Source organism: Thunnus thynnus, chromosome 1 (assembly GCF_963924715.1).
Source record: "Thunnus thynnus chromosome 1, fThuThy2.1, whole genome shotgun sequence".
In the NCBI taxonomy this organism is placed as follows: Eukaryota; Metazoa; Chordata; class Actinopteri; order Scombriformes; family Scombridae; genus Thunnus; species Thunnus thynnus.
This window is the reverse complement of record NC_089517.1, coordinates 3,933,585-3,959,579: the sequence shown is the minus strand read 5'-3', so window position 1 is coordinate 3,959,579 and position 25,995 is coordinate 3,933,585. Positions and strand designations below refer to the sequence as shown.

Sequence of the window (25,995 nt, the reverse complement as noted above, 5' to 3'; positions counted from 1 at the left end):
ACCGCTGGCACAGAAACGGGATACTGGGAGAGCCGGAAGAGCCAGCAGATCCCGGTTTAACGTTGCCGTTTGCCCATCAAAAGCTTTGAGGTGTGAGCAGACTTAACGTTACATCCACCGGGAACAGGGACATCGTTACATTTCTGTCCGGACTCTGGTCGGAGCTACCTTTGTCGTAGACGGTGAGTCGGTTAAATATTAAAAATGTCTACCTGTGAAAAAGCCAGTGAGTCAGTTAACCGTTCCCTGTTAGCATTAGCATGCTAGCTGCTAGCTGACTGGAAAACTGGAACAGGAAATACCACACAGCCGCCACACTCTCTCCCGACTTTACAGCACATTTAGACACATTTTTCCACTTCTGGTCAGTCGACGTTTAATCCACGTATGTCGACACAACATTTAACGAGGTGTTCATCGTATTTCCAGAACCGGTCTCATGGTGGGAGCCTAAAACACGACAATTATGCCAGTGTTCCCATTGAGCTACGTGCAGAAAAACCACCACAGGAATGTTAAATTAACTGTTTTAATAGGATATAACTATATGTACCTGTTTTAAATGATACTGCTGTTATTTTTAGGTTTGACCTACATGGATTAAAGCAAATTAACCGACATTAACGTTAAACTGGGTTAAACGAGCTACACGGAAATCACCTAAATGCATCGAGATAACTTGATTCTGCCAGCTGCTCCCTGTTATCCAGACTTTATTTACACCCCAGAGTGACACATTTCTTCTCCGGGCCTGGTCACAAAGGCTGTAAAATGGTGTGTGTGTGTGAGTGTGATCACCAGATGGGTGTGGTTGTTATGTGTTGTTGTAGGAGACACTCCTGTCATGTAAAGTTGGGGTTATTCTGTCTCTCCTGAGGTTTAAAAAGCGGAGCCACGTCTCCTCTCCTGCAGCCTCTGATTGAACACAGATGCTGATTGCCCACATTGTGCTGAGTCAGGAATTAAAACAGGATCAGTACTGAAAGCTTTTTTTGTTTCCAGTGAGATGCCAGATCACTGGAGATCATCCAGAACGAGCCAAACTTAACATACCCTTCATCGTTCGGCCCCTTCATCATCTCTGTTTCAGTGCAGGACAGTGTGGTTGTGGACTGATGGTTGACGTTTTTCACCATTACTCACACAGCCTTATGTTTATCGAGTTATCGGTCCATGTAATTACTCTTCCTGTCCATATTGGCTGTGAAGTTCTCCTTTCAACTGAATGAGAATTAATCTGCAACAGTTTTGATAATGAATGAAGTGTTAAAATCTCTGGTTCCAGCTGCTGAAATGTGATGATTTGCTGCTTTTGCTATTAAATCACTATAATTATCATTGTGAATTGAATGTCTTTGTGTTTGGGTCAGTTGGTCAGACAAAACCACACGTTTCATGACATCACGTTGGGCTCTGGGACATTTTACAGTACAAACGATTCATCAGTTAATTGAGAAAATAATTGGAAGATGAATCTATAATGAAGATAATCGTTAGCTGCAGCTCTGAATTTTAGAAAAGGTTTTCTGTGAAGATTCCCAGTAACCAGTTAAATGTATATGAAGCGTTGAGTCAGCTGGACTTTTCAGAACGTCTTTAAGAATCTACAACACATCCGGTTGCTGCTGACTCAGTGTTTTTTGAAGATAATATCAGGCTTCAGCAGTCTGATGCAGCAGAATCAGGTGAGTATCTTCCAGAGTTAGTGTTTTTAGTATGAAACTCCCTCTCTGTGCCTCCACGTGTTGTTTCTTGTTTAGCTGCAGTGGAGCGATGGTGCAATAGTGAATTTTGTTCAGTAACTCTGGAAAAACCCACTTAATTGTTGAAGCTTCAGCTCAACTTAAGACACAGAATTATAATGACATCATGTTAGGAAGGGATCACTTCAAAGCCAGTATAGACAGAGACTCATTACAGCAATCAATAACTCATTTAGATTATTGGTTATTGATATTATTTTATTGGTTCGCCTATAAAGTGTCAGAAAAACTGCCTGTTGTAGTTTCCCAGAATCTAAGTCCATGTCTGGTTTTGTCTGACCAACTGCAACTAAAGAGTATTTTCATCATTGATTAGTCTGACAGTTATTATTATAAAATGTCAGAAAATAGAGAAAAATGTCCAAAACAGTCTTCAAACGTCTTGTTTTGTTTGACCAGAACAATTTACAGAGAAAAACAGAAAATACTCAGATTGAGACACTGGAACCAGTGAATGTTTGATCTTTTAGCTTGTAAGAAAAATGACCTGAGCAATGAATTGATCATCAAAATGGTTGCTGATTAGTTGTCAATCAACTTATCAATTAATTGTTTCAGCTCTAATTGAGTTTACAATGATATAAAGCAGAGAAAAGCAGTAAAACCTCACATTTGAGAAGCTGGAACCAAGTTTTTGATTGATACATAATTTAATTGATTATCAAGATAGTTGCAAATTAATTTTCTGCATTTGATTAATCAATTAATCAACCGATTTGTTCAGCTCTTCATGCCAGTAATGTATGAAGATAGACATCTGTGGTAAATGCTCTAAACACAAGGTCCTCTTACTCAGCTATTCCCAAGGCGGTCAACCATATCCCATGGTCTTCTTCAGCTTTGAAAAATATCTGAACCAGCTTTTAATCTGGTCTCTCTGCCTGTATAATATTGTCTTTTTAAATAAAGTTTTCTGTGTTTCAGAGTGTGTGTCATTGGCTCAGTAAAGATGTGGAAAGCAGCAGCAGGACAGTCCGTCAACGTTGCCGTAGACGACGGAGGAGACGACTGGGAGACTGACCCCGACTTTGAGGTAGCTATGCACACCTCCTCCTTCCTCCATGCCCTCCTTTAGTCCTCCTCACTCCACCTAAAGATAACATTTTACCCTATCCTTCATCTCTCTAACCACCCCCCCCCCTCCCCCACCATCCCACTGAACTGCGTGTTTCCTGTTTTTCTAGAATGACGTGTCAGAGAAGGAGCAGCGCTGGGGTGCCAAGACGGTGGCCGGCTCCGGACATCAGGAGCACATAAAGTGAGGAAGTGAATCATTTTTCTGGTGGTATTAAATCCAAAAAGCTCCCAAAGATGTGTTTGGTTTTTTTTTTAACTCTGTCCTTCCTCTGAATAGTATCCACCGGCTGCGTGAGACGGTGTCGACGGAGCACACCAGCTTGAAGCAGAAGGAGCTGGAGGCGATGCCCAAGGCCTCACACGGATACGGAGGAAAGTTTGGGGTGCAGCAGGACCGCATGGACAGGGTAACAAAGACTTTAAGAATTATTCTCTTTGCTGTGTGTCTGAGGAAGAGGTGATGGAACAAAATAAGATTAAAGTTTACCAAACAGTCTCATCACAAGGTCCATTTAGTAGTAGCTGCTCCGGAGCTTTCACCAGCAGATGGATCTCTGTCTGCCAATAAATGGAACTTGAGTTGAGATTGTTTTTCATAGTGTTGCTTCCAAGATCAAAAATAAACTTAATATTGAAGTGTTTGGTATTGAACATGAGCTCGACATCCTTAAGATGGTTCATATACTGTAGTTACTGTGATCTCTAGGGGTTTGATTCTCGCTTTGGGTGCGAGAGGTCCCTGGTTCAAATCCTGGACGAGCCCCCGTATGTCACAGCTCATAGGCTGCGACAAATATGGGAAACCAGACGAGTTTTCAACTAAGAATCAGTCTGTTTATTTACAAAATAATATGTAAGAATGGAAAAAAACATGGAAGTTAGTAATCAGTAGTGTAGTAAAAGAAGCTCTGCGTAAGGCCAAGCTTTACACTCGAGACCACACCGGGGCCCAGGTGTGGCTCACGATGGCGATGATGAACCTCCGCCCTGCCGCGGATCCTGCAAAACGACACAGGAGCACCTAGTGGAGCGGAGGGGTCGTCACACTCTCTTCATCTTCCATTAGTTTTTGTTTTTATTGTAAAACTTTAAAGATGTTAAAGTGTCCAAGAAGCTTTTCAGCCTGAGCTTCATAATCAAAGTATTTCATTGTATTTTCTGATGCGTTTGTGCAGGAAGGACATTTAACAGCCATGAGGTCAAACATTTATCTCTCTGGATTCACTGATATTAGGATTTAGGTCTCATTATTGACCTTTGATCTCTGGAGCAATGAAGTCTAAAGCTCAGCACAAACCTCCAGATCGAGTCATATACGATGAATCTTTGCTCTTCTGTTCTCACTTTTTACTATTTTGTAAATATGTTGCCTGCAGCCTCCTTAAAGGGATGAAACCATTTTTGTTGTATTTATGTATAATATATGAATCCATCCTGGTTTGCATCACCAAACTATCTAATTATTTTGTAGTTTTTCCATGTACTCAGAGCATTTATCAACCTAAATGACCTCAGAGATGCTCTGCAGCAGTTTCTGTAACGTTCACCTCAGTCTGTGTGTTTTTGTGTGAACAGGCTGAGTCAGTCGTGGCCGTTTCACACGCGGTAATCTTTCCTGGCAAGCAGCTCCGTCCATCCACACCTCTCTCTCTCTCTCTCTCTCTCTCTCTCTCTCTCTCTCTCAGTGGTCAGTGCAGCATGAATGTGATGACCGAGCGTTGTTTACAGCACACACTGTGTGTGTACTTGTGTGTGTGTGTGATGAGTCAGATTTCGCCACTTCAAACCGCTGGCTGGTGTTTCCAGCTGTAACTGCTCTTTTCATGAATCCCCCTCTCGCCTCGTTGCCCTTTTTTTTTTCTCTCTCTCTCTACAATCAAGTGAATCTAAAGTGACGTTTTCTATTTGTGTCCTTTTTTCAGTCTGTGTGGTCTCAGCTTTGTGTGTCTTTTTTTTTTTTACAGTCTGCTGTGGGTCACGACTACCAGAGCAAGTTGTCTAAGCACTGCTCCCAGACGGACACCTCCAAAGGCTTCGGAGGGAAGTTTGGAGTGCAAGCCGACCGCGTCGACCAGGTATTTCCTGTGGTTCCCCCCCGCCCCCGCCCCCTCCGCTTCCACTGTGTCTTCATCTTAAAGAAATAACACACAGCTGGGTCGAGACAGTTCCCAAAGCTGTTTATAATCATCCTAGTGAAATCTGGATATAAACAGTTAATTGTAAACAGTTAGTATAACTAGTTCTGCAACGGATCAAAGATAAAAACTCATATTTTTATGCATTTTATGTATTTCAAACTCAAACTTGTGAGTCCAATTGGGATGGATTATCAGTGTGATGAGGATAATTAGTCACATTGCTTCTTCCTGTCTTTATTCCAGTCTGCAGTCGGGTTCGAGTACGCCGGGAAGACGGAGAAACACGCTTCTCAGAAAGGTAACGTTGCACATTTGTTTCCAGTAACATGCAGCCTCATCAGAGACTTGCTACAAGCTTCCTTCAGTAGATGATATATTAGTTAATGCTTTTCTGAATTCACTGTCTGTCTTTAGTTTGTTAATAGTTTGAGTTTCCCCCCGATCGCCCACAGGAGGCACATTTTCCAGTCGCAGTTTGATGAGCGTTTGGCTGGTGTCCAGATGAACCGCCGCTACGCTCCTGTTGTTGTGTTTTGATCTCTGCTCTGCCAGGATCCGACTGTACAGCCAGAAGTCATGTTGTCGGCTTGTTAGCTGCTGTTTTTGTGTTTTTATTTCTGGCACATTATAATTTACAGGGCAGTCTGTAAGTGTTGCAACATGTTTTAATATATTTTTTGGTGCTTCAGGAGGAACTTTTAGATTTAAAATGAAACCATAATGAGTGAACAGTGTCTTTTTTTAGAATATATATAAGTTTATCAGATGTATATTCAAACACCTTCAAATTAAAGATGAACTTTATCACTTTAACCACATATTCACTGTAAGATTTGAGGCTCGGTGTGCTGCAGTAGCCTGATACTTCCAGACTGCTCTGTATATGAGCAGGAAGAGCAGCGAGCAGTGCCATGACTCCATACTGTCACCACCTTTTGTGTTGTGTGTTCATCTGCTCACGAGTGCGGAGAGCATCAGCCCAATTCCAACGCTTCCTCTGTAGTCTCACTACTTAACAACAGTGCAGATAATCTCTGTCTGTTGTTGCACCAACAACAGGAAAACAAATAGTCTGCTTTTATCTACTTATTTCAAAAGAGTGTGAAGAGATCGAGTGATAACGACGGCAGTGAATGTGCTGTGTTTCATGGGGAAATTTTGGAATTGGGCAGCTTTATGACCACTGCTGCCATGCTGCTTCACCCTGACCTTTGACCCTTGCCCCCCCCCTGCTTTGCTGTGTAGACTACACCACTGGGTTTGGGGGGCGATACGGAGTGCAGGCAGATCGTGTGGACGAGAGCGCGGTGGGCTTCGATTACCAGGGAAAAACTGAGAAACACGAGTCCCAGAAAGGTTTGTGTAGTTTCCCTGCCGAGCGGCATTCCTATTAATCCGGAGAAGATCTAGCAGCTGGATACACACTAACACACACACACACACACACACACACACACACACACACACACACACACACACACACACACACGTAAACACTGACTCAGGGAGTGCAGCTCCACGCAGGACCTGACGAATCATGTTTTGTTTTCTTTGCATTTCTTCCTCTTCATTCTTTTCCTTTGCCTGCTTAATATCAGGTTGCAAACAACGACTTTATTCTTCTCAGTTGCATGTGTGATGTTTGTGTCAAATAAAACATTCTTACTATAATGTTTACAAGACGTAGCACAGAACATCTGCCTCTTTTTTTGGATGTTAGATGTCGTCTCCTTTAAATGTTTCTTTGCTCGTCTCAGATTTCAGGTGATTGGCACAGACTCGCCAGCACCTTCTAGACTGTAGCTGCTTTGGGTTTTGGGTTTTCTAAACATGCTCTTTGTTAAGACGTTTTCTTCCAGCTCACTTTATCGGTGATTTAAAAGTTTCTACTCTAAATGCTTTGTTGTTTAAGTGTAATTTGTAGGATTAAAAACAAGCTTATTGCAGCATGATACCTGAGATTAACTACTGTTGATGCATGAGGAGAAACACATTTACTCCACTCTCGTGTCGTAACTCTGCTCCGCCTCTTCCTGTCTTAACTCTGTGTGTTTCGGCCGTCGGCAGATTACACCAAGGGCTTCGGCGGCAAGTTCGGCGTCGAGACCGACAAGGTGGACAAGAGCGCCGTGGGCTTCGAGTATCAGGGCAAAACAGAGAGACATGAGTCACAGAAAGGTTGGTATCACTGCACATATTAAACACAACAAGAGTCAATATTTAATACATACATGTTCAGATAATTCACACAAGAAGAAGCTTTAAGACACAATCTGTGATTATAGTTTAATCATTTACAAATGAAATTAAATGTGACAGATTTGGTCACAACAATGAAGCACCTTGAATAACACTGGAAAACAGTTTATTCATTATTTTTCTAGGTTAATTTTTTCAATTTATTGGTAAATGACAACAAAAACACCAACACTGGTTTCTACTGAAGACTTAAAACTTTAAAAAAGTCACAAATATATTGTTCCATATAAGAAAAAAGGCTCAATGATTTCCTAAAACAGAACGATGTGGATAACTGATGTGTTTCTGGATACATACATACCTACACTACTGATTACTGACTTCCACGTTTTTTCCATTCTTACATGTTATTTTGTAAATAAACAGACTTATCCTAAGTTGAAAACTCGTCTGGTCTCCCATATTTGTCGCAGCCTATCATCTGTGACATACGGGGGCTCGTCCAGGATCTGAACCCGGGACCAAAGCGAGAATCAAACCCCTAGAGATCACAGTAATTACTGTATATGAACCATTTTAAGGATGTCGGGCTAATGTTCAATCCCAAACACTTCAGTATTTAGTTTATTCTTGACCTTGGAAACATCACAACAATCTCAACTCAAAAATAGCAAAGTTGGTAGAAGAGTAAATACCTTGTTGGTTTTGGTTTTTTCATGGAATTTAAAATATCACCAGACTTATTCTTTAAATTTAGTGTCCCTGCAAAAATCCCCCATATAGGATATATGTGTATATAGGATATGTATGGGTTTTGTCTAGGAGAATCTAACCAAATTGTAAGAAGACTGCAATAAAGGAAGGATTCAAATTGTTTCCCCAAAAAACTAAAAAGCATCAGTACATTTGATTAAAAACAAAAGTGACAAAGACGTTTTCAGGGATGTAACACCTGACTGACTTTCCATTTCTGTCCTTAGTGAAGTTCCAGGAGAGGAAAAAAAATCTGTTTATACAATATTTTGTTTATTTAACAAAAACAATGAACAAATATGCCGACATTCTTCATATTTAAACACTAAATATCAATCAGTGTTTGACTTTTAGATTATAAACTTCTGTTAAACTGTCGTGTGGTTTAATAAGAAGGCATCTGTCTCTCAGAGCGGTTAAACTCGCTGTCTCGCTGCAACGTGTCCGGTCATGAAGTTCAGAAGGTTTATTTATCATCGTCATCATCAGCACACCGTTGACATGCGGTTATATGAACTCACACACGACTTCAAAGAGTTCAACGAGGGAAGTTTTGGTCTCTGTGATCCTCTCTGGTACACTGATACTTCCTGTCGGTGCAGCAGTGACTGCTGTAGCAGCAGCTGTGCAATCCTATTGGCTGAGAGACAGGAAGAGAGAGAGAGAGAGAGAGCCCGGACAGCAGAGGCGATGAGCCTTTTAACATAAACTGTTGTTTCTTTGGTCGATATGACTAAACTATAAAACTGACTGTACAAACACTTAACAGATAGAAACTAATAAAGCTTAATGTATTGATAGAGAAGATTCTATTATACTGGTAGAAGAGAACATTTAACGAGAGAGCAAAGCTTCATCAGTTTGTCTTCATCACTGTGAGCCGACGTGTTCATGTGTCCAGAAGGTCTGAACCAGTAAAAACCTTCATGTCCGGACTCGTAGCGTCTCTGCTTGTAGCTTCTTGTCTTTGACGACTGCCGACGCATGTTAAAGACCTTGATGGCCTCAAGAATTTACCCACAATGCTCTGGGCTCTGTGTGTGTGTGTGTTTGCCGTCCAGGTTTGCATATGTGGAGCGAGCTGTGATAACCGGATCACATGGTCTGATAACAGGAGGGCCGGACATTTTAATACAGCTGAGAAACAGGCGAACACGTCAGTTTAATAGTGATAAAATAGCTTCAGTGATATATCTGGTATTTTAATAGCTGGATCATACAAAACCAAACATTCCTGGCTTGTAATTTCTAAATGGAATTACCAGGAAATTTACCAGCTAACAGATAAAATATTATCCCATCATTCACTCCCACTTCCTGTAATTCACTCGTCAGGTTTCAGCAACACGATGAGCTAATATCTGCTTCTGTGTGTGTGTGTGTGTGTGTGTGTGTGTGTGTGTGTGTGTGTGTGTGTGTCTACAGACTACGTGAAGGGTTTCGGGGGGAAGTTCGGCGTGCAGACAGACAGACAGGATAAATCAGCGCTGGGATGGGATCACCAGGAGAAACTACAGCTCCACGAGTCCCAGAAAGGTACTGGTGTTGTACTGGTTTAACCTTTTTTATGGCTTTCAGGTTTGAGATGGACACCTCTTAAAAAAATATACAGGTATAGGACACGAAGAAGGCTGTATATAATCAGTGTTGGTGTTGTTGGTTATGGGGCTTCTCCTTCCACTGCTTCAAAAACTGTATTTAAGTTAAAAATCTTATCTTAATGTTGCTCAGAACTTTTTAAGATAAAATCCACCAATCTTCGTCCTTAACGAGTCGTCTGCTGTGAGTTTAGCAGACGACGTGTGTTCCTTCCTTTCTTCCTCACTCAGCCCGACGCTTCCTGCTCTGTTGTGGTTTCATCGTGGCTTCAGATGTGGTCTTTCAAAGGTCGACAACTTCCTCAATCTGCGGCTCAAATAGAGGAAGTGAAACCGCAGCTCAGATTTATATTTGCATGTCAGGCGTTTAGCTGATGTTTTCATCCAGTGCAGCTTTACAATCAGTGCAGCAGAGCAATAAAGTTCAGCGTTTAAAGTAAAATAAAGAGTCATATGAGGTGTTTAACACTCATTAACTTTCTCAAGAAGCTTTTGAGGAGATCAGGAAGTCAACGTGTGTTCTGATTGGAGGAACCAGGGACCACGTTTACTTCCTGTCAGATAGTTTCAGGTGTTAAAGTCCCTGATCCAGAGCAGCTGGTACTCTCCAGAGGTTCAGGAACGTCGCAGGGATGACTGATGCTGATTGGTCAAACACAGACCTGTTTCAACTCGTGTACAGCTTAAATAATAAAACAGAAGCACTCAAGTATTGAAATGAGGACGAAGGTCAGTTATTTATTAACTTTAAAAACAAAAGTAGGCTTTGATAACAGCGTCTGGATTGGTTTTTAAGGGGAGAGAGCGAGCAGCAGTAGAGAATAAAAGAAATAAAGCATTTTACATTTTAAAGTAGAAATAAAAGCGTTAAACATTCAGCAGATCATTTACTGTGGAGACAGAAGCTCTGCAAGTTAAACATCAGAGTTCTGCAACAGTAAACACAAAGAACAACAGGACGACTGTTGTTTCCTCATGTGACAAATACTCGTTACACGGTATCTACACACTCCTTCAGATGCAGCAAATGGAAACAGGAACAATTAAACCTCATTTCAACTGCAGGAACTTTCATCAGAGACCAAGAACCTTTTAAGGAACTCAGTTTCTCTTCCTGCGTTTCCACCAGAGGAAACAGAGTCTAAATGAAATCCCAGGGAGATTGATTTACCTCCAAAAAAGTCCCTGCTGGGGGAGGAGGAGGGGTTTACTCTCCTAAAGAACAGGAACTTTGGGGGCGGGGTTTGCAGGGATGGCCGTCACTGATTGGTCAAAAACACCCAGCGTTGGCTGTTTAAACTTGTGTATCGTTTCATTCATAAAATAAGTAAGTACTCTAAATGTCTCTTTGTTAACGTTAAAATAAAGTTAAGATTTGTTTTTTGCTTGGAGAGAGAGAGAGCGTGGTGTTGGTCGAGCGAGCTAGAGAGTGAATGAAGAGAGAGAGGTAGCCGGTGGATGAGAGAAATAAAACTTTATGTTCTGATAGTTTGATGGTGTTTATGTTCTAACAGACGCTCTTAGTCTCAGATTTTCATTCTTAAAGCTGTTTGTCAGGAAGTTCTGCATCAATCTGCAACTTTTTTAACTTTCTAAAAGTCGAGGCCTCTTTCTGCAGAAACTGAAACCTTGTTCTGTCAGAGACAAGTGAGGACAGAAATCAACTGATAGATGAATGAACACAGTTTGTGTTAAACGTAAACCTGCAGTTGTTTCCTGTAAATGTAATATTTTCTCTTCAGTATTCTGTCATCACACAACACAACAACCAAAAAATATTTACAGCTTGTGTCGAATGACGTTGATCTGAAAACCCACATATCTGCAGTCGGTAAATGTCATAAACATTTCTTTGTCCTGAGAAGGTTTCAGGTAAAAGAAAAGAGGCAGAAATAGAAAGCAGGTAGTGAGAAGAGGAAGATGAATGTTGTCAGAGCTGCAGGTCTCGATGCTTTCTGTTGCATTTCCTGTTTTATGACCATGATGTTTATCCTTCATGTCACTGAGCAGCTGTGTTTATGGGTCCTGAAAGTCCTGCTGGGTGCATCATTGTCTCTATATGTCTGTTTCTTTATGTATATATATGTGTGTGTGTTTGTATTTGTCTGTCCCTATATATGTGTGTATATATATATATGTGTGTGTGTTTGTATTTGTCTGTCCCTATATATGTGTGTATATATATATATGTGTGTGTATATATGTGTGTGTGTTGTGTTGCAGACTATAAGCGGGGGTTTGGAGGGCAGTATGGGGTAGAGATGGAGAAGCAGGACCAGTGTGCTCTGGGCTATGAGCACAAGGAGAGCCTGGCCAAGCACGAGTCCCAGAAAGGCACAGATACTCCCCCCCCGCCCCGAACACCCACAACCCCCACAACCCCCCCTCCCATTTCAATACCCTCACCCCCCCCTCCTCCAGATAAAACACTTCCTCTTAGCTTGATACTCCTTCCTCCTTGGCACCGTCCTCCTCCTCCTCCTCAGTAGCAGCTGTTTTCTTTTAAGTGACGGACACGCCTCCTCTGTCAGAGACCCCCCCCACCAGCCCGCCTCTCTGTTACACTTTGCAGCACAGACAGTTCACCTGAATTACATCAAACATTATATTATTCCACTTAACTCTGTTAGTAACAAACCACACAGATAGTTTTGTTTTCCGCTGCTTTGATTCAGTGTTTGTGAGTTTAAGATATTCTAAAAAATGAAATGTTTTCTGGATTATCAACAGATAGTCAACAGTTTTCATTGTTTCTTTAGTCGATAATAAAATAAAACAAATAAAACTGAGGTTCAAAGTTAATTCTTGACCACAGCATCCATTTAGCAGCAGTTCTGGATCTTTCGATTATATCACATGATCCTCTTTCTAGTTGATATGGAACTGTAGGTGTCAAATATTCACCTTAAGTGTATAAAAATAGAATTAAAAAGTTTAAAGTATCAAAACCTACAAATAAAACCATCTACAGAAAGTTGTATGTAGTGATTTGGGTGAACTGAACCTTTAATCAGATGATCAGGTCTTATTGTTCTGTAGTTTTAGCAGCATGTGACTCTCTGACGTTTGTTGTTGTCTGTGCTGCTCAGCTGTGACAGGGTTTATTTTTTTATGTTAAACAGTTTGTGTTTGTTCATTTCCTGCAACAAGCAGCCTGTATTTTAGGTCGAGGTGATGTCAAACAGTGTGATTCATGTTGAGTCATTAAACACGACGCTGTATTAAAGCTTTAGGAGCAGCTGTTTAAAGAGAATTGGCAAAAAGTAATAAACATATAGTTCATCCTTTTTTTAATTACACTTGTTTTTTTTTTTACCAATATTAATCAATGACAGTTTATCACCTCGGCCCTCTACCCCCCCCCCCCCCCACCCCACCCACCCCCTCCCCAATCCATCACCCCCCCCCCCCCCCGCTGTTTCCAGCGCCGCCATGAAGCTGTTTGTTTGCTTCTGCGTTCTCTTCATGCATGACGGCAGCACTGTCGTACGGCCACAGCGCATCTTTACCGACACCTCCTGCTGCGACCACACGGAGACACGGCTGATCTTCAGTGCACAGATTGAGCCAAGATGGCTGCTTGACCCCCCCCCCGCCCCCCATGAACGTCTGGCTCATGTTATCGTTTCTCCTATCAGTCCTCCTTCTGTCTGCATTCAGTTCTTTTTTTGTTCTTCCTCTCTACAGGTTTGCATGAGCTCATTGACTGCAGCAGCTCTTCTGTTTGAACTCAACCACAGTCTGCTTCATCTGAACTGCTGCAGACCAGAGAGGGTTTCATACTGAGCCTCTAATCCAGGCCTCTAATAGAGCATAATGAAGAGGCTAAAATAAATCATAAACAATAATCAGTACTGTAGCTGTTTAAAGTTCTGCTGATGCTGACTGTGGTTGATCTTTAAAGCTGAGAGTAAAACACACAATAACTCTGATTTATCTCCTGTTTATTACCAGATTATTCTAAAGGATTTGGAGGGAAATTTGGTGTCCAGAATGACCGGATGGATAAGGTAAAGAGTGTGTGTGTGTGTGTGTGTGTGTGTGTTTTTGTGTGTGTGTGTGTGTGTGTGTGTGTGTGTATAGAGAGCTCGGTCTCATCTCTCTCTCTGGTCGACAGAGCGCCGGGACGTTTGAAGACGTAGAGAAGCCGACTTCATCTTACCAGAAAACCAAACCTGTGGAGGCTGGTAAGCATCCGTCAGTAGCATCTGTGTTTGAGAGAATCAGAATCTGAGCCCATCGTCTAATCCTCTCCTCCTCATCCTCCTCCTCATCATCATCATCATCAGCCGGCAGCAGCACAGGAAGCATCAAGGCCCGCTTCGAGAACATCACCAAGCAGAAGGACGAGGAGGACAGGAAGAGGGCCGAGGAGGAGCGAGCACGCCGGCAGGCGAGGGAGAGGCAGGAGCAGGAGGAGGCGCGCCGTAAAATCGAAGAGACACCCAAGGCCCCGTCTCCCGTCCCCGCCGCCAGTCCCAGCCCCGCTCCCAGTCCCACTCCACCAGTCCAACCAGCTGCTGCCCCGACACAGCAGGTGAGACGTCATTTATATTTATCTCTGTGTCGTCCAGTTTCCTGAGTTACTGATTTATGCATGTGAACGTGCTGATGGACGCACGCTTAGTTAACTTCTTGGTATTTTATTGACACATCGCAGCTTTACTGGTAGTTTTACACTCGGAGTTGTTTCTCTTTTGCTCAAACACATTCAGCTGATGTTCACCTGTTGCAAAACATGTTTTAACTTCTGTTCATAGTTGAAGTTTGTCAATAATCCACTGAGGCTGTTAATCACCTGCACTGTTGCTCTAGTTTATCTGGAAAAGTTTCAATCTATGCTGGAAGATACGTCTCATCCTGTTTTCAACTCTCTTTCTGACATGTTCTTGTTAGAGCGCGGAGGAAGTGTCCTACGATGCCGCCGAGGAGAACGGCGAGCAGCAGCAGTATGAGGCGGAGCCCCAGAGCCACGTCACACAGCAGGAGGATCTGTACCAGACCCCCGAAGAGACCGCAGCAGCAGGTGATGCCCTCCTTTCATCTGCGTTCAGCTCAGCACTGATGTCATGAGATCAGATCTGTTAGCATTTTACAGAAAAGAACAAGTGACAGATTTTACATTTTACAGTATCAGTAATAAACTTTATTATAGACTTTTCAGTGACGTGGGAGACATCTGGTGTAAACAGTAGTTTTAAATGATCAATATTTAGATGTTCAGAGATTCTAGATGTTTAAAACACATGGAGAGGATCTTCAAGAGACAAACAAAGATTAAAGAACTGAGCAGGATAAATGACGTCTTGTATACTCGGTTTGTATCCAGACGCTTCCTGCAGAGTCAGTCTGTACTTAACAAACCCTGGTTGTCTTGCAGACGGTCAGCAGTACGAGTACGGCGAGGACCTCGGGGTGACAGCGGTGGCTCTGTACGACTACCAAGCAGGTGAGACTGAAGCTGTGAATGTTTGGTTCAGAATCAAAGAGCTTCGTCACACCAGCATTTAAAACAGAAATATGTGAGGCAAAATAAAGTTACAAGTTTCTTTTGCAGAGTTTAGTTAACTTTGACAGGAAATGAAGGCATCGCTGAGTCACATTTCTCTAACACTGATCTGCTGGAAAGCAACACCAGTAGAACACATTTGTCTTTGTTTTCATTTTGCAAGAACAGTTTATTTATACAAAACATTTCATACAGCAGGAAACCCAGAGATCACAAGAACAGGAAGAAGAATACAAATAAATACAAGACTGAAAGAGACGAGTAAGATTAATAGAACAATAAAATAAATCAAATTAGATACAAAGTAAAGGAGCATTAAAAAGGCAGAATAGAAGATATGAAATGTAGCTTTAACATAGAATGAAAACAAACAGACGTGTTCTCTGCAGTCTGAGGTCTTCAGGTAGTTTGTTCCAGATTTGAGCAGCACAGAAGCTGAAAGCTGCTTTAGGAACCACAAGAAGACCAGCAGCTGAGCTGAAAGCTCTGGAAGCTTTCAGGGATTTATGGACAAACTGGCAACCAGTTTAGTGGGTGGAGAACTGGTGTAATATACTCAGATATTTTAGTCTTTGTTAGGCCTCGAGCAGCAGCGTAACACTTCCTGCAACACCCGTTTCACAAGGACGTGCAAATGAACTTCCTGGTGCGACCGAGCTCTAACTGGTTCCCAGTATCTCTGTGGCTTTAGATAGAATACTTAATGGTTTATTAAGAGTTTCTCTAACAGATCAGAGACAGTGAAGTGGACAGATATCTGGTTTATTTTCATTATCAATTAATTAGTGCGTCCATAAAATAGTGAAAAATGTTCATTACAATCTCCCAAAGTGCAAAGTTACATATTTTATGTCTTGTTTTGTTAAACAACAGCACAAAACCCCAAAGATCTTCAGTTTACTATCAGAAAACAAAGAATCTTATTATTTGAGACGATAAAACGACTGAATTTTAATTATTTTTGCTTGATTGAAAATAAACGAATAGTTTCATTAACTATTACTAAACACTTTTATCACCAACTTCATCTGTGTCGTCTCGTTTCAGCCGGAGACGACGAGATCTCCTTCGATCCCGACGACATCATCACCAACATTGAGATGATCGACGAGGGCTGGTGGCGAGGCGTCTGCAGAGGTGCCTACGGCCTTTTCCCGGCCAATTACGTGGAGGTTCGGCAATGATGTCGCCCCGCCCGCCAAGAAGAAGAAGAAGAAGTTTTTCAAATCCCCTTTTTTTTCCCTTTTTTTTTCACACTCGGGTCTTTTCTCTCTTCACCTCATCGTAGCGCTTCGACACCGTGCGAGACGTCTCCATAACCGGCTTTTCTTTTGCTTCTTTTCATCCATCCCTCCTCCAGCTTTTCCTTTTTTTTTTTTTCCTTCATTCGTCTCCGTGCAGCAGTTAGACAGGAAGTTATCTTAAAGGATGACTCGATACCAAGAGAATAAATATAGAACTAATTATCTGGGCTTAAAAAAAAAAAAAAAAAAAAGGCACAAAGCGTCGTCCTGCACTTCTGCTTTGCACCAATCAAAGCTGCAACATTCTTCTTCTTCTTCTGCCTCGCAGCTAGAAGTTTGAAGCTTTATTAATATTTTTTTTTTTTCTCCAGATATTGTATTAGAGTTCAGCTTCACAGCATCAGGTATTGTTGCTTAATCACATGTTGGAGCTGCTCACTGTTTAGTAGCTTCAACTTAATATAAGCAGAAGCAGTTAAAGGTGGAAAAACAACAACAACAACACTGCCTTGGATTATTATTATTATGATGATGTAAATTGATGGCTGTATACTGTCCAGTACATCCACAACGGACCAAAAAGCTCATTAACCGCGTTTAGCTTCTTGGTCTTCATAAAAGGAAACGCACCTCCCGACTGAAGCTGCTTCTTGATGTTCTGAGCTTCGTGCTGTACGTTCTCCTTTTTTTTCTGAACGCTCGCATCAGTCGTAATAGTTTTTTTTATTACTATTACTATTGATCAATAATGAGGTTTCCTCCTTTTTACTGATGTTTGAATTGTTCACAGGAAATAAAGGGGCCAATAATGTCAAAGACTTTTTCTCCACAAGCTTAAAAAAACAACAAAACACTACAGGTCATAGTATTATTTTAATCATTGATACCATGCTTAGAATCATGTACAGAGAGATCATGAGTTATGATGCTATAATAATAATAATAATAATAGATTTGAAGACATATTTTTGTTTCCTGTCGCTGTTTTTTTTTTTTTCTTTGGACGTGGACGAGACGTGTGTGTTTGTGTCTTGCTGCGGTGAATGCTGGAGTTTAGTGTCGTATAAAACGTCGATGTCGCCCAAATAATAACATCCCTCATAAACGACCAAACTGTGTGCCGACCTCGGAGCGACCTTTTTAAAAAAACGAGTCGTTTATCAGCAGAAAAACGGAAGAATCTTTTCTCTGAACACTAATTAACAGTCTAACAGTCGGCAGGTTTAACGAACTGCTGCTCTGTGGGTCGCAGTAGTGTAGCTTCATCGGGTGAGTGTGTGTGTGTGAGAGTGTGTGAGAGAGAGAGAGAGTGTGTGTGTGTGTGTGTGAGAGAGAGAGAGAGTGTGTGTGTGTGAGAGTGTGTGAGAGTGAGAGAGAGTGTGTGTGTGTGTGTGTGTGAGAGGGTTTTCATTTAATTCATCTTTGGGGTTTTATAATAATAATAATGATAATAAAAAAAGTGACCTTTTCAAATGCATTATTTTTATCTGTACCTCTGTTTGCTTGAGTCACATCATTACCTGCTTGTTCTTTTTTTTTTTTTTTTTAGTTTCAATAAATAAACTATGAATGAAACGTTTGTTTGTTTGAATTATTTTAATGTCTCAATATAACAAGTTTATATCTGAGAGAGAAAATTCAACAAGTCAGAGGAAGACTTCTGTTTGTATGAAAATGAAAATATGAATCTTCGAGCTCACAAATTGACATTATTATTAAATTGAAACTAACGGATAAGTCGTGCCCAGATGAACATTACTTGCTGTAATTGTTCTTCCTGTTCATAGTTACTGTTAAAAGATTCCTTCCTAGTGAACTTTCAGTAATGCTGAAGTTAATTTGAGGCTTCAGCAGACTTTGACTGAGTTTGTCAGATCAAGTAGAAAACTTCCACAGTTTGTCTTTTTAGTATAAAACTGACTTGTGTTTCCTTGTTGAACTGTGGTCGATGTATAGAAACAAAAAGAGGGAATTTTATGGTAAAAAGACTGAAACTTTGGAAGATAAACACTTGATTTGACTCGTTTAAATGGTTGAAGCTTCATATTATCTTCAGATAAACGTTTGAATATATTAGATGCAGATTTTTCCTCCATCACTCTGAGCTGAGATGCTTCACTAGTGACAGACACCTTCGTTTATTATGTGATTTAACATAAATAACCCAAAATCTCCACCTGAACATCATGCTGAAACATAAATATACCTTACCATAGTGATGTTGTTTTAGTGTGGAGGACTTGATGATGATGATGATGATGATGATGGTGGTGGTGTCTCAGGAGCAGCTCCTCTTCCTGGTTCATGTCTGATTGGTAAATCAAAAATTATGTTTACAGAAAAGCAGTTCAACGACTGACCAGACTGATACTGGAGGTTAATAAAGACTCAACAGGACTTTACTGTTTACTGATCCATATTAAAGCTAAAACTGAAAATTAATCAGCAACAATTTTAATAATCAAATGAATGTTTAAAACTTTTTGAATAAATATAGCAAACGTTCCCCAGTTCCAGCTTCCTAAATGTGAATATTACTGGTTTTCATATTTGTTTATTATAATAAACTGATAATCTTTGTGTTGGTCGACCAGAACGACATTTTGAAGAGGAACCGTCAGCTCTGAGAGCCTGAGTCACAATTTACTGACATTTTACAAATCACAAAAATAACTAATTAATCAGTTTCATTTCCTTAGAGATGACGCTACCTGAGATAACTAAATAATATGTACAAGATAAATAAAAAATCATCATATGTTTTTTTAAAATAAACATTTTTGATAACAATCTTTAAATGAGGGTTTAAATATTTGTAACTGTAATGAGGAAGATCACACTTCTGGTCTTTATTAATCATTTATTCTCCCAAAATTATTCATTCTTACACTTTTCACTAATGTTTTATTGATCTTTATAATTATGTCTGTTTTAATTTGTTAAACAAACTCCATAAATAAACTGACCTGATTGAAATGCAGTGATTCCATTTCCTATAATAAATAAACTCATCACTGCTCTCTGGTGGATAAACTATGTCATGATTTCTCTACATAACTAACCACATGTCTTTTTCTCTCCTGTTAGTTGTAACTTATCTACCAACATATACAGCGTTACTAATATATCTACACACACTCACACACAGCAGCCCACCTGTTGTTCACCTGGTTCTCACCTGTTTTCCTTTTCATTAGTTAGTTCATGAAACTCAGCATCAATCTGCTGTTATTGAACAGTGTGGAGATCATGTTGATCACATGTCCTTTATTATGTGAGTTATCCAGAATTCATGATTAAGATTTACATTCTGCAGACAAGTTAAGCTTTGCACACCACATACATACATATAATATACTGCTATTTGCATTTATAACATAAGAAATCATAACATATTTAACTGTTTTATGCACACAGGAGATAAAACAATACTTACCTCAAACTGCTACATCAGAAAACCGCTGACGGTTAAAACATTTTCCCTAAAATATAATAATTACTTTGTGTTTTCTGAGTTGTTCCTGAAGCTGTTTCACCTCCTTCAACAATTACTTTTAATTTCTTCCAGCTGTGAGCAGCTCCTCCATTTCCTCTGTGCAATGCATCATGGGAGAATAGTGTCCAACACCTGTTTTTCAGTCTGCACATTTACTTTTGTCACTTTTTAGTGCGAACACACGACATTCAAACCCTGTTTAGAATCAGGACTCTGATGTTATTACTGTTGAAAGTATTAAAGAACAAACAACACAGAGATGAACTAAATTAAAAGGTCCTAAAACTGAATCACTCTTTAAAAGCTTGTCTGGTGATGATTTCTAAGAAACTTTTATGGGGTTTAAAATTTTAATGAGACAGAAATTATGCAATAGATTTGCTGGATGTTATCTCAGATGATGCTCAACATTTCAAATATTATTCTCTAAAGAGAGAAAAATGTTTTCCACACGTTGTTTACATTGTTTACATTGTTTACATGTTTTCCTCACTTAAAGATTCTTGGTTACTTCTTCATTGTTTTCTATTACTTTGCTGAAGATGTGCATAATTAGATGTAGTCTTATCCTAAATTAATTATATAATGTGGCGTAATGAAAAATAAAAAAACAAAACAAAAAACCATGGAGGTGAAAGGATTTCTGACATTTGGAACTAATTTCCTCAGAAGAAATTAAAACCATTAATGTCCCAATTAAATCTGTAGACAGTGAGGTTTGTGGTTATCTAGTAACACGGATGTAATTTCTGTAGATAAGATGTTAAATTAATTCAATTTTGTGATTCCTTATTAAAATTCACTTATCAATTAATTGTTTAAAGACAGAATAAATATATAAAATTACTGATCTGAGACGACATCCCATCAAAGTCAAATAAGTCAAACTTTAAACCCAATTAAAGTTTTCTTTAATCTATTTATAACAGCTCAACGTCTATCAACTTAAAATTAAACAATGTAAAGCCTGTAATTTTACATTGTTCATTTTGTAAAATTATAGATTTTACAAAAAGTAAATGTATTTAAAAATACATTTATATATTTTTAGATACATAAAAAACGTAAAATTACACAATAAAAATCTTTTAAAACCCAAATTATATCAGTACAAACAAACCCTTTAGTACTTACATGTGGGCAGAATGAGAATGAAGCTCTGTGGCTACAAATATTTAATATATCACAAAGAAATTTCCCTTCATGTGACTTTTGTTTGTTCCTTAATTTGATGGAATTTTTTTACTAAAATTGTATTTAAACTAACTCAGACTGCTGAAGCCTCATATTGACTTCAGCTAAACTTTTAAAGAGGAAACATATTCTGCACATTTCCAGCTCTATATTTATATTCTGGGGCTCTACTGGAATATCTTTGCATGATTTACAGTTAAAAACTCTTTATTTATCTTCTACTGGTCCTTTATGCAGCCCCTCAGTTCAGCCTCTGTCTGAAACAGGCTGTTTTAGCTCCTGTCTCTTTAAGCCCCGCCTCCTGATGAGCCCACTCTGCTCTGATTGGTCAGCTTTCAGGAAGCTTCCTCCAGCTCTGGAGGCTACATAAACAAACTATAATAGCAGGATTTCACTTCTTCTGCTCCTTCTTTACTCCAAATGTCAACTTTTCAAATCAATCCGTACATGTTGGAGCTGAATCAGATCTTTGTTAGCAACAAAGGCTGCGGAGAGGACGACAGTTTGTTGATATGTGACGTCAACAAAATAGAAAAAAACACAGCAAATGAAGCAGGGAGCATTTCTACATACGTTAACCTTACGTTGTGGAACTCTGACCATGAGATATAACAGTATATAAATGACAGGAAATCACAAAAATCATAATATGACCCCTTTAAAAACATTTTTGCTTAAATCAAGGACTGTGGATTTTGTCCTCCATCATTTACAGCTGCATTTGGAGGGATCTTCTAATGGTCAGTATGATTTAGAGGAATCGTTACGGCAAGAAAAACCTGTTTTACATCATCACCTGACTGTTGTTTAAAGACACACTTGGAAAACTGTGAACTCGCCCTTTAAGTTAAAATCCTCATCCAGTGTAAACACATCGACCCACACAGACACTGAACACACACAGGAAATGTAAAGACTGAGAGGAAAACAACACTAGTGCAATATTATATTTATTTCTTACAGTGAATTTTGGTTGCCATACAAGAAGTCTTGAGGATTTGAGGGGGAGGGGGGGGCAGGGGGGGAAGGAAGAGTGCAGTTACAGGAAAATTCTCTCTCTTTTCATTTCAGTAATTAGTTGACTCTATGATGATTTAGTAGCACAAAATTACAGCAACATAGAAAACATGAACACAAGTCTTTGCACAAAATTACTGAAAACATCTTAGCCTCTATGAAGACTTAATCAAAGAATAAAATCTATTAATGAAAAAAATAAAATAAAATAAATTAATTAATTAAGAAAGAAAGAAACAAAAAAAAAAATACCGAAATGTTGGACAATGATAAATGTGGGAGCAGTGTTTAGAAAAAGGGGGGGGGAGTGGGTTAGTGAGCCATGCCTGTCCTAAACAGGGCCTGGTGAAAGCGCCACGCCACGGTGATGCTCTTTAAAAGATTCCTACTACATCTACTCAGCTCTACATTTCCACAGAGAAAACTGCTTAGTGACCCGCTGATCCGCATAAAGGACTCAACAGCCACCGCTAATCTTTTTGGTGGATTTATGTATGTATACATATATATAGGTTTCATATAGTTTCCTACCGAGATGGCCTGCAGATATATTTTTTTTATTCTTTTTTTTAAAAAAATTTACAGATTTTGCTGTTTTTTATACACATGTTGCACACTCTAGACTCAAGAGGGGTGGGGGGGGTGGGGGGGGCAAGGGTGGGGGTGTTTCAGAAGATGAGAGAAGTCTAGTCAGGCAGATGGTGGTCAGAAGATACCTGGGTTTTTTGTGGTCACTCGATTGGCCAAAATATCTTAAAATCTACTACTGCAGTAGAGAGTGTGTATCTAGGCAACACTTCATTTAAAAACACTGACAAAGTGATCATGATATGTAACTTTTAAAATGGGAAAATAAAACACAACCAAGGAGATTCATTCAGAATAAATATTGCTTCTTACATAACCCACAAGTCTAATAATATCCACGTTTGTTTGTTTGTTTTTTTTTAATCTATATAGTGTTTCTGTTTTTTTGGCAATCCACGCGTCAGTGTTGAACATCTTTTGTTCAGATAACCTCTATAAAATTTTCATAGAACTCTATACAAATCTTTAAAAATACTGTGCTTTTCTACCCCCTCCCCCCCCCACTTCCCCGTCCGACACGTCGCTGTTTGTTTTAAAATAAGTTACATGTTCAAACAGGAACAGGATCATATAGCAGCATTGTCCCGTGCCAGCCTCTCCCTACAGCCGAATGTTCACAGAACACAGAGCTTGTTTCATTTTTGTTCTCCTCTGAAAAAAGCTGCATGGAGCTGCGGAGTGTGATATGAAACCAAAAAACAAGGGTAAAACTTTCTTCCAAAACACTGATCTATATCTATATATCCAGACGTCGGGTTAACTGTCGAGCACGGATCCGAACCACGAACCACGCTTGAGTCGTGTGTGCGGCTCTGAAAGAATCTAAGAGATAAAACAGCAGCTCTTTTTTCTCTATAGAGCCGTAAAACTGACGAGAGGTTGCAGGAGGTGGAGGAAGGGAACGCTGAGCTATTTAAGGCATCCTCTGCAGGATGATGGGTGAATGAGACCACTGCTTTGGTCATCAGGTCAGCTCTGGCAACTATAAAGGAACCTTCATATAATTTCTTTTTTTTTTTTACTCTAAACCTTTTAATAGAGCTATACATATACTCAAATAGACATTTTTATCCTGTTAAACACTCTTATATACACGTTTCAACACATATACTTCTACTTCTGACCGGCCCGTAATCATTGCTAGCAAACACATACATCTCCAGCTTTATAAATGCTGATTTAGATTTAAATTGGACCCTTTTAACAAAGTTTAAATCTTGTCTCTGGATGAGAAAAAAATGGGACTCGAGAGTCAGCGGCTCATCCAGAACTGAAGTTCATCTGCCACAGATCAGAAAATGATTTCTATCCCTTTCTAATCTCACACAAGGCTCACGCTGATGAACATCTGCCGGCTTTGTCAGGTTTTTCTCTGGTTATTTCTTTGCTCAGTGGTCAGAGGGCAGGAGAAGGCGTGTGGACTTCCGTGAACACGTAATTCAACATAAAACCGCGAAGCCGCATGATTCTCCATCTGTTCTCATAGTCAGCGAACGGTTCAGTGTGATTTCACGTCGACCCGCTTAAACCGCTCCGCATCAAGCATCACCCTGCTGTAGATAAATACATTTGCAAGAATAAAATCTCTGTTTATCCTTAAAGACAAACGGTTTACTTGTGTAAGGGCCGCCAGTGTCAGTCTGCAAAAGCTTTGTTAGCGCCGTGTTGCATCTCCAGCCTTCTTTATGGAAAGAAAGCGCACTTCTAAAAGCTGTTTCTGAAGGTTCGGTCTAAAACAAGACTTTACCTTTTGACTCTGTGTTTCAAATCACAGAATTATACTTCTAGACACGCGTCAGTTTGGGCTCTGATAGCTGGTTCATTGTGGATTCAAACTCATGTTAGCTTGAGGCTAACTATCTCCTCTCTTTTCTTGTTAGCAAAGAGCAAAATACAAACCTTTCAGGTGGTCATTTAGCTAAATAGAAAATATCTCATTTATCTGATAAAACTGGAGTTTTTAGTTCTTTAAATATCAATCTTTGAGCTCAAGTTCTTAAATATCTTATTTGAAATTGTTGAATTTTAACCCAAAATAGATTCAAAAACGGCTTGAAAAGGGTTAGATAGTGGATTCAGATTTGATAAAATGTTATCGAACGACAACCTTTGAGGAATAGTTTAACATTTTGGGAAAAACACTTATTGACATTTATGCTGAGAGTCAGATGTGAAGATTGATACCACCCTCAAGGCTGCTATGAGATAGTTAGCTTAGCATAAAGACTGGAAACAAGCTAGCCTGGCTAAAACAAATCTGCCTACCAGCACCTCTAAAGCTTATTTATTAAGAGATTAGATTTAACATGTTTATTAACAAGCTTTTGAGGTGTTGGAGGGCAGATTTTTTTTTTAGCCACTGGACAGAATCAGACTGGCTGTTATGGTTTCATGTTGCTTCTGGTCTTTATGCTAAGCTAATCTAAGCTAATCATCTGCTGTCTCTAGCTTCATATAGAGCTCTAAAGTCCTGGTGTAACATCCTGACCAGCTTCTGTAACTCAAAGCAATCTGTACTGAAAAAACTAAATCACAGGCTTTGTGAAATGTTGAAGTCTGTTTCTCTCATATTAGCTAATTACGAGTTTCTGACTTGTAAACGGCGTTAACGTCAACCTCTAAATCGTAATTACGACTGGGGAAACATGGATTTTTAAATCCGACTTGGCACTTAATAATACAGAAAACCAAACAAAGATGGATGCTTTACATCAGCCAAAGTCCATCATTCAATGTAATTAAACTCAATTTGAATGAATATAATGTAATTTCGTCAATGCAGAGTATTTTAAAACCTCAAACAACCTTCCTGTCCATCCAACATGGTGTAAACGTGGCATTACTAACGTTTTATTAGGGCTTACAGGAAATGGTTTTCCCTACAGGCAGCTAAAACAGAAATATTAAATATATATTATCTTTTTTGTTTTTATCTTTTTTTTACTGTCCCAATCTGAACATATGGACATATTGTTGATATCATTTTGAATGTGGTTTTCCTACTTGTGGAGCAGAAGCTGAAAGTTTCAATTTCACTTTGACTCTATTTAACAGCTATGAGAGTGTATTAATCTCACTTAACTCAGCAAGAAAGAGAATAAGCATATTTCCCAAAATGTTGAAGTATTCCCTTAAAAATACCTTGTAATGCTCTCTCTAAAAAAACCCTTTACTCTTGCCATGTACACACAGAGTGTTTCAGACATTAGCATTACTGTAGGACCACATGAATACTTAGTGTTGACCTGCTAATGGTGAAGTGGAAGGAGATCTGACAGAATGAAGAAAAGGAAAGTACAAAAGTAAAGAACAGCTCTAGTTTCCCTATACTGTGGCCTATAAAGCAGTTCCATGGAAATAGCTAAACTGGCGTAGACTGGTGTAGACCGGCGAGGGGCCTTTGGGGGGAGGGGGGGGCG

At 39.7% G+C, this 25,995-nt stretch overlaps 1 protein-coding gene across 3 annotated transcripts; it reads left to right on the top strand.

Moving 5' to 3' along the window:
- Nucleotides 1–17,099, top strand: LOC137188160 (src substrate protein p85-like). Of its 3 annotated transcripts, XM_067597681.1 has the most exons (16): nt 2–182; nt 2,688–2,796; nt 2,948–3,021; nt 3,118–3,247; nt 4,805–4,915; nt 5,222–5,276; nt 6,224–6,334; nt 7,046–7,156; nt 9,356–9,466; nt 11,752–11,862; nt 13,483–13,538; nt 13,646–13,715; nt 13,818–14,065; nt 14,425–14,554; nt 14,909–14,977; nt 16,085–17,099. In XM_067597681.1, exons 2-16 carry the CDS (start codon nt 2,713–2,715, stop codon nt 16,219–16,221), a joined length of 1,608 nt encoding a protein of 535 aa, XP_067453782.1. In that variant the 5' UTR covers nt 2–182; nt 2,688–2,712; the 3' UTR covers nt 16,222–17,099. The 3 variants fall into 3 exon arrangements, with proteins under 3 accessions (XP_067453959.1, XP_067453782.1, XP_067453869.1); XM_067597858.1 differs by lacking the exon at nt 6,224–6,334 and having other exon boundaries at nt 1–182; XM_067597768.1 differs by lacking the exon at nt 11,752–11,862 and having other exon boundaries at nt 3–182.
- The last annotated feature ends 8,896 nt before the right edge of the window (nt 17,100–25,995 follow it).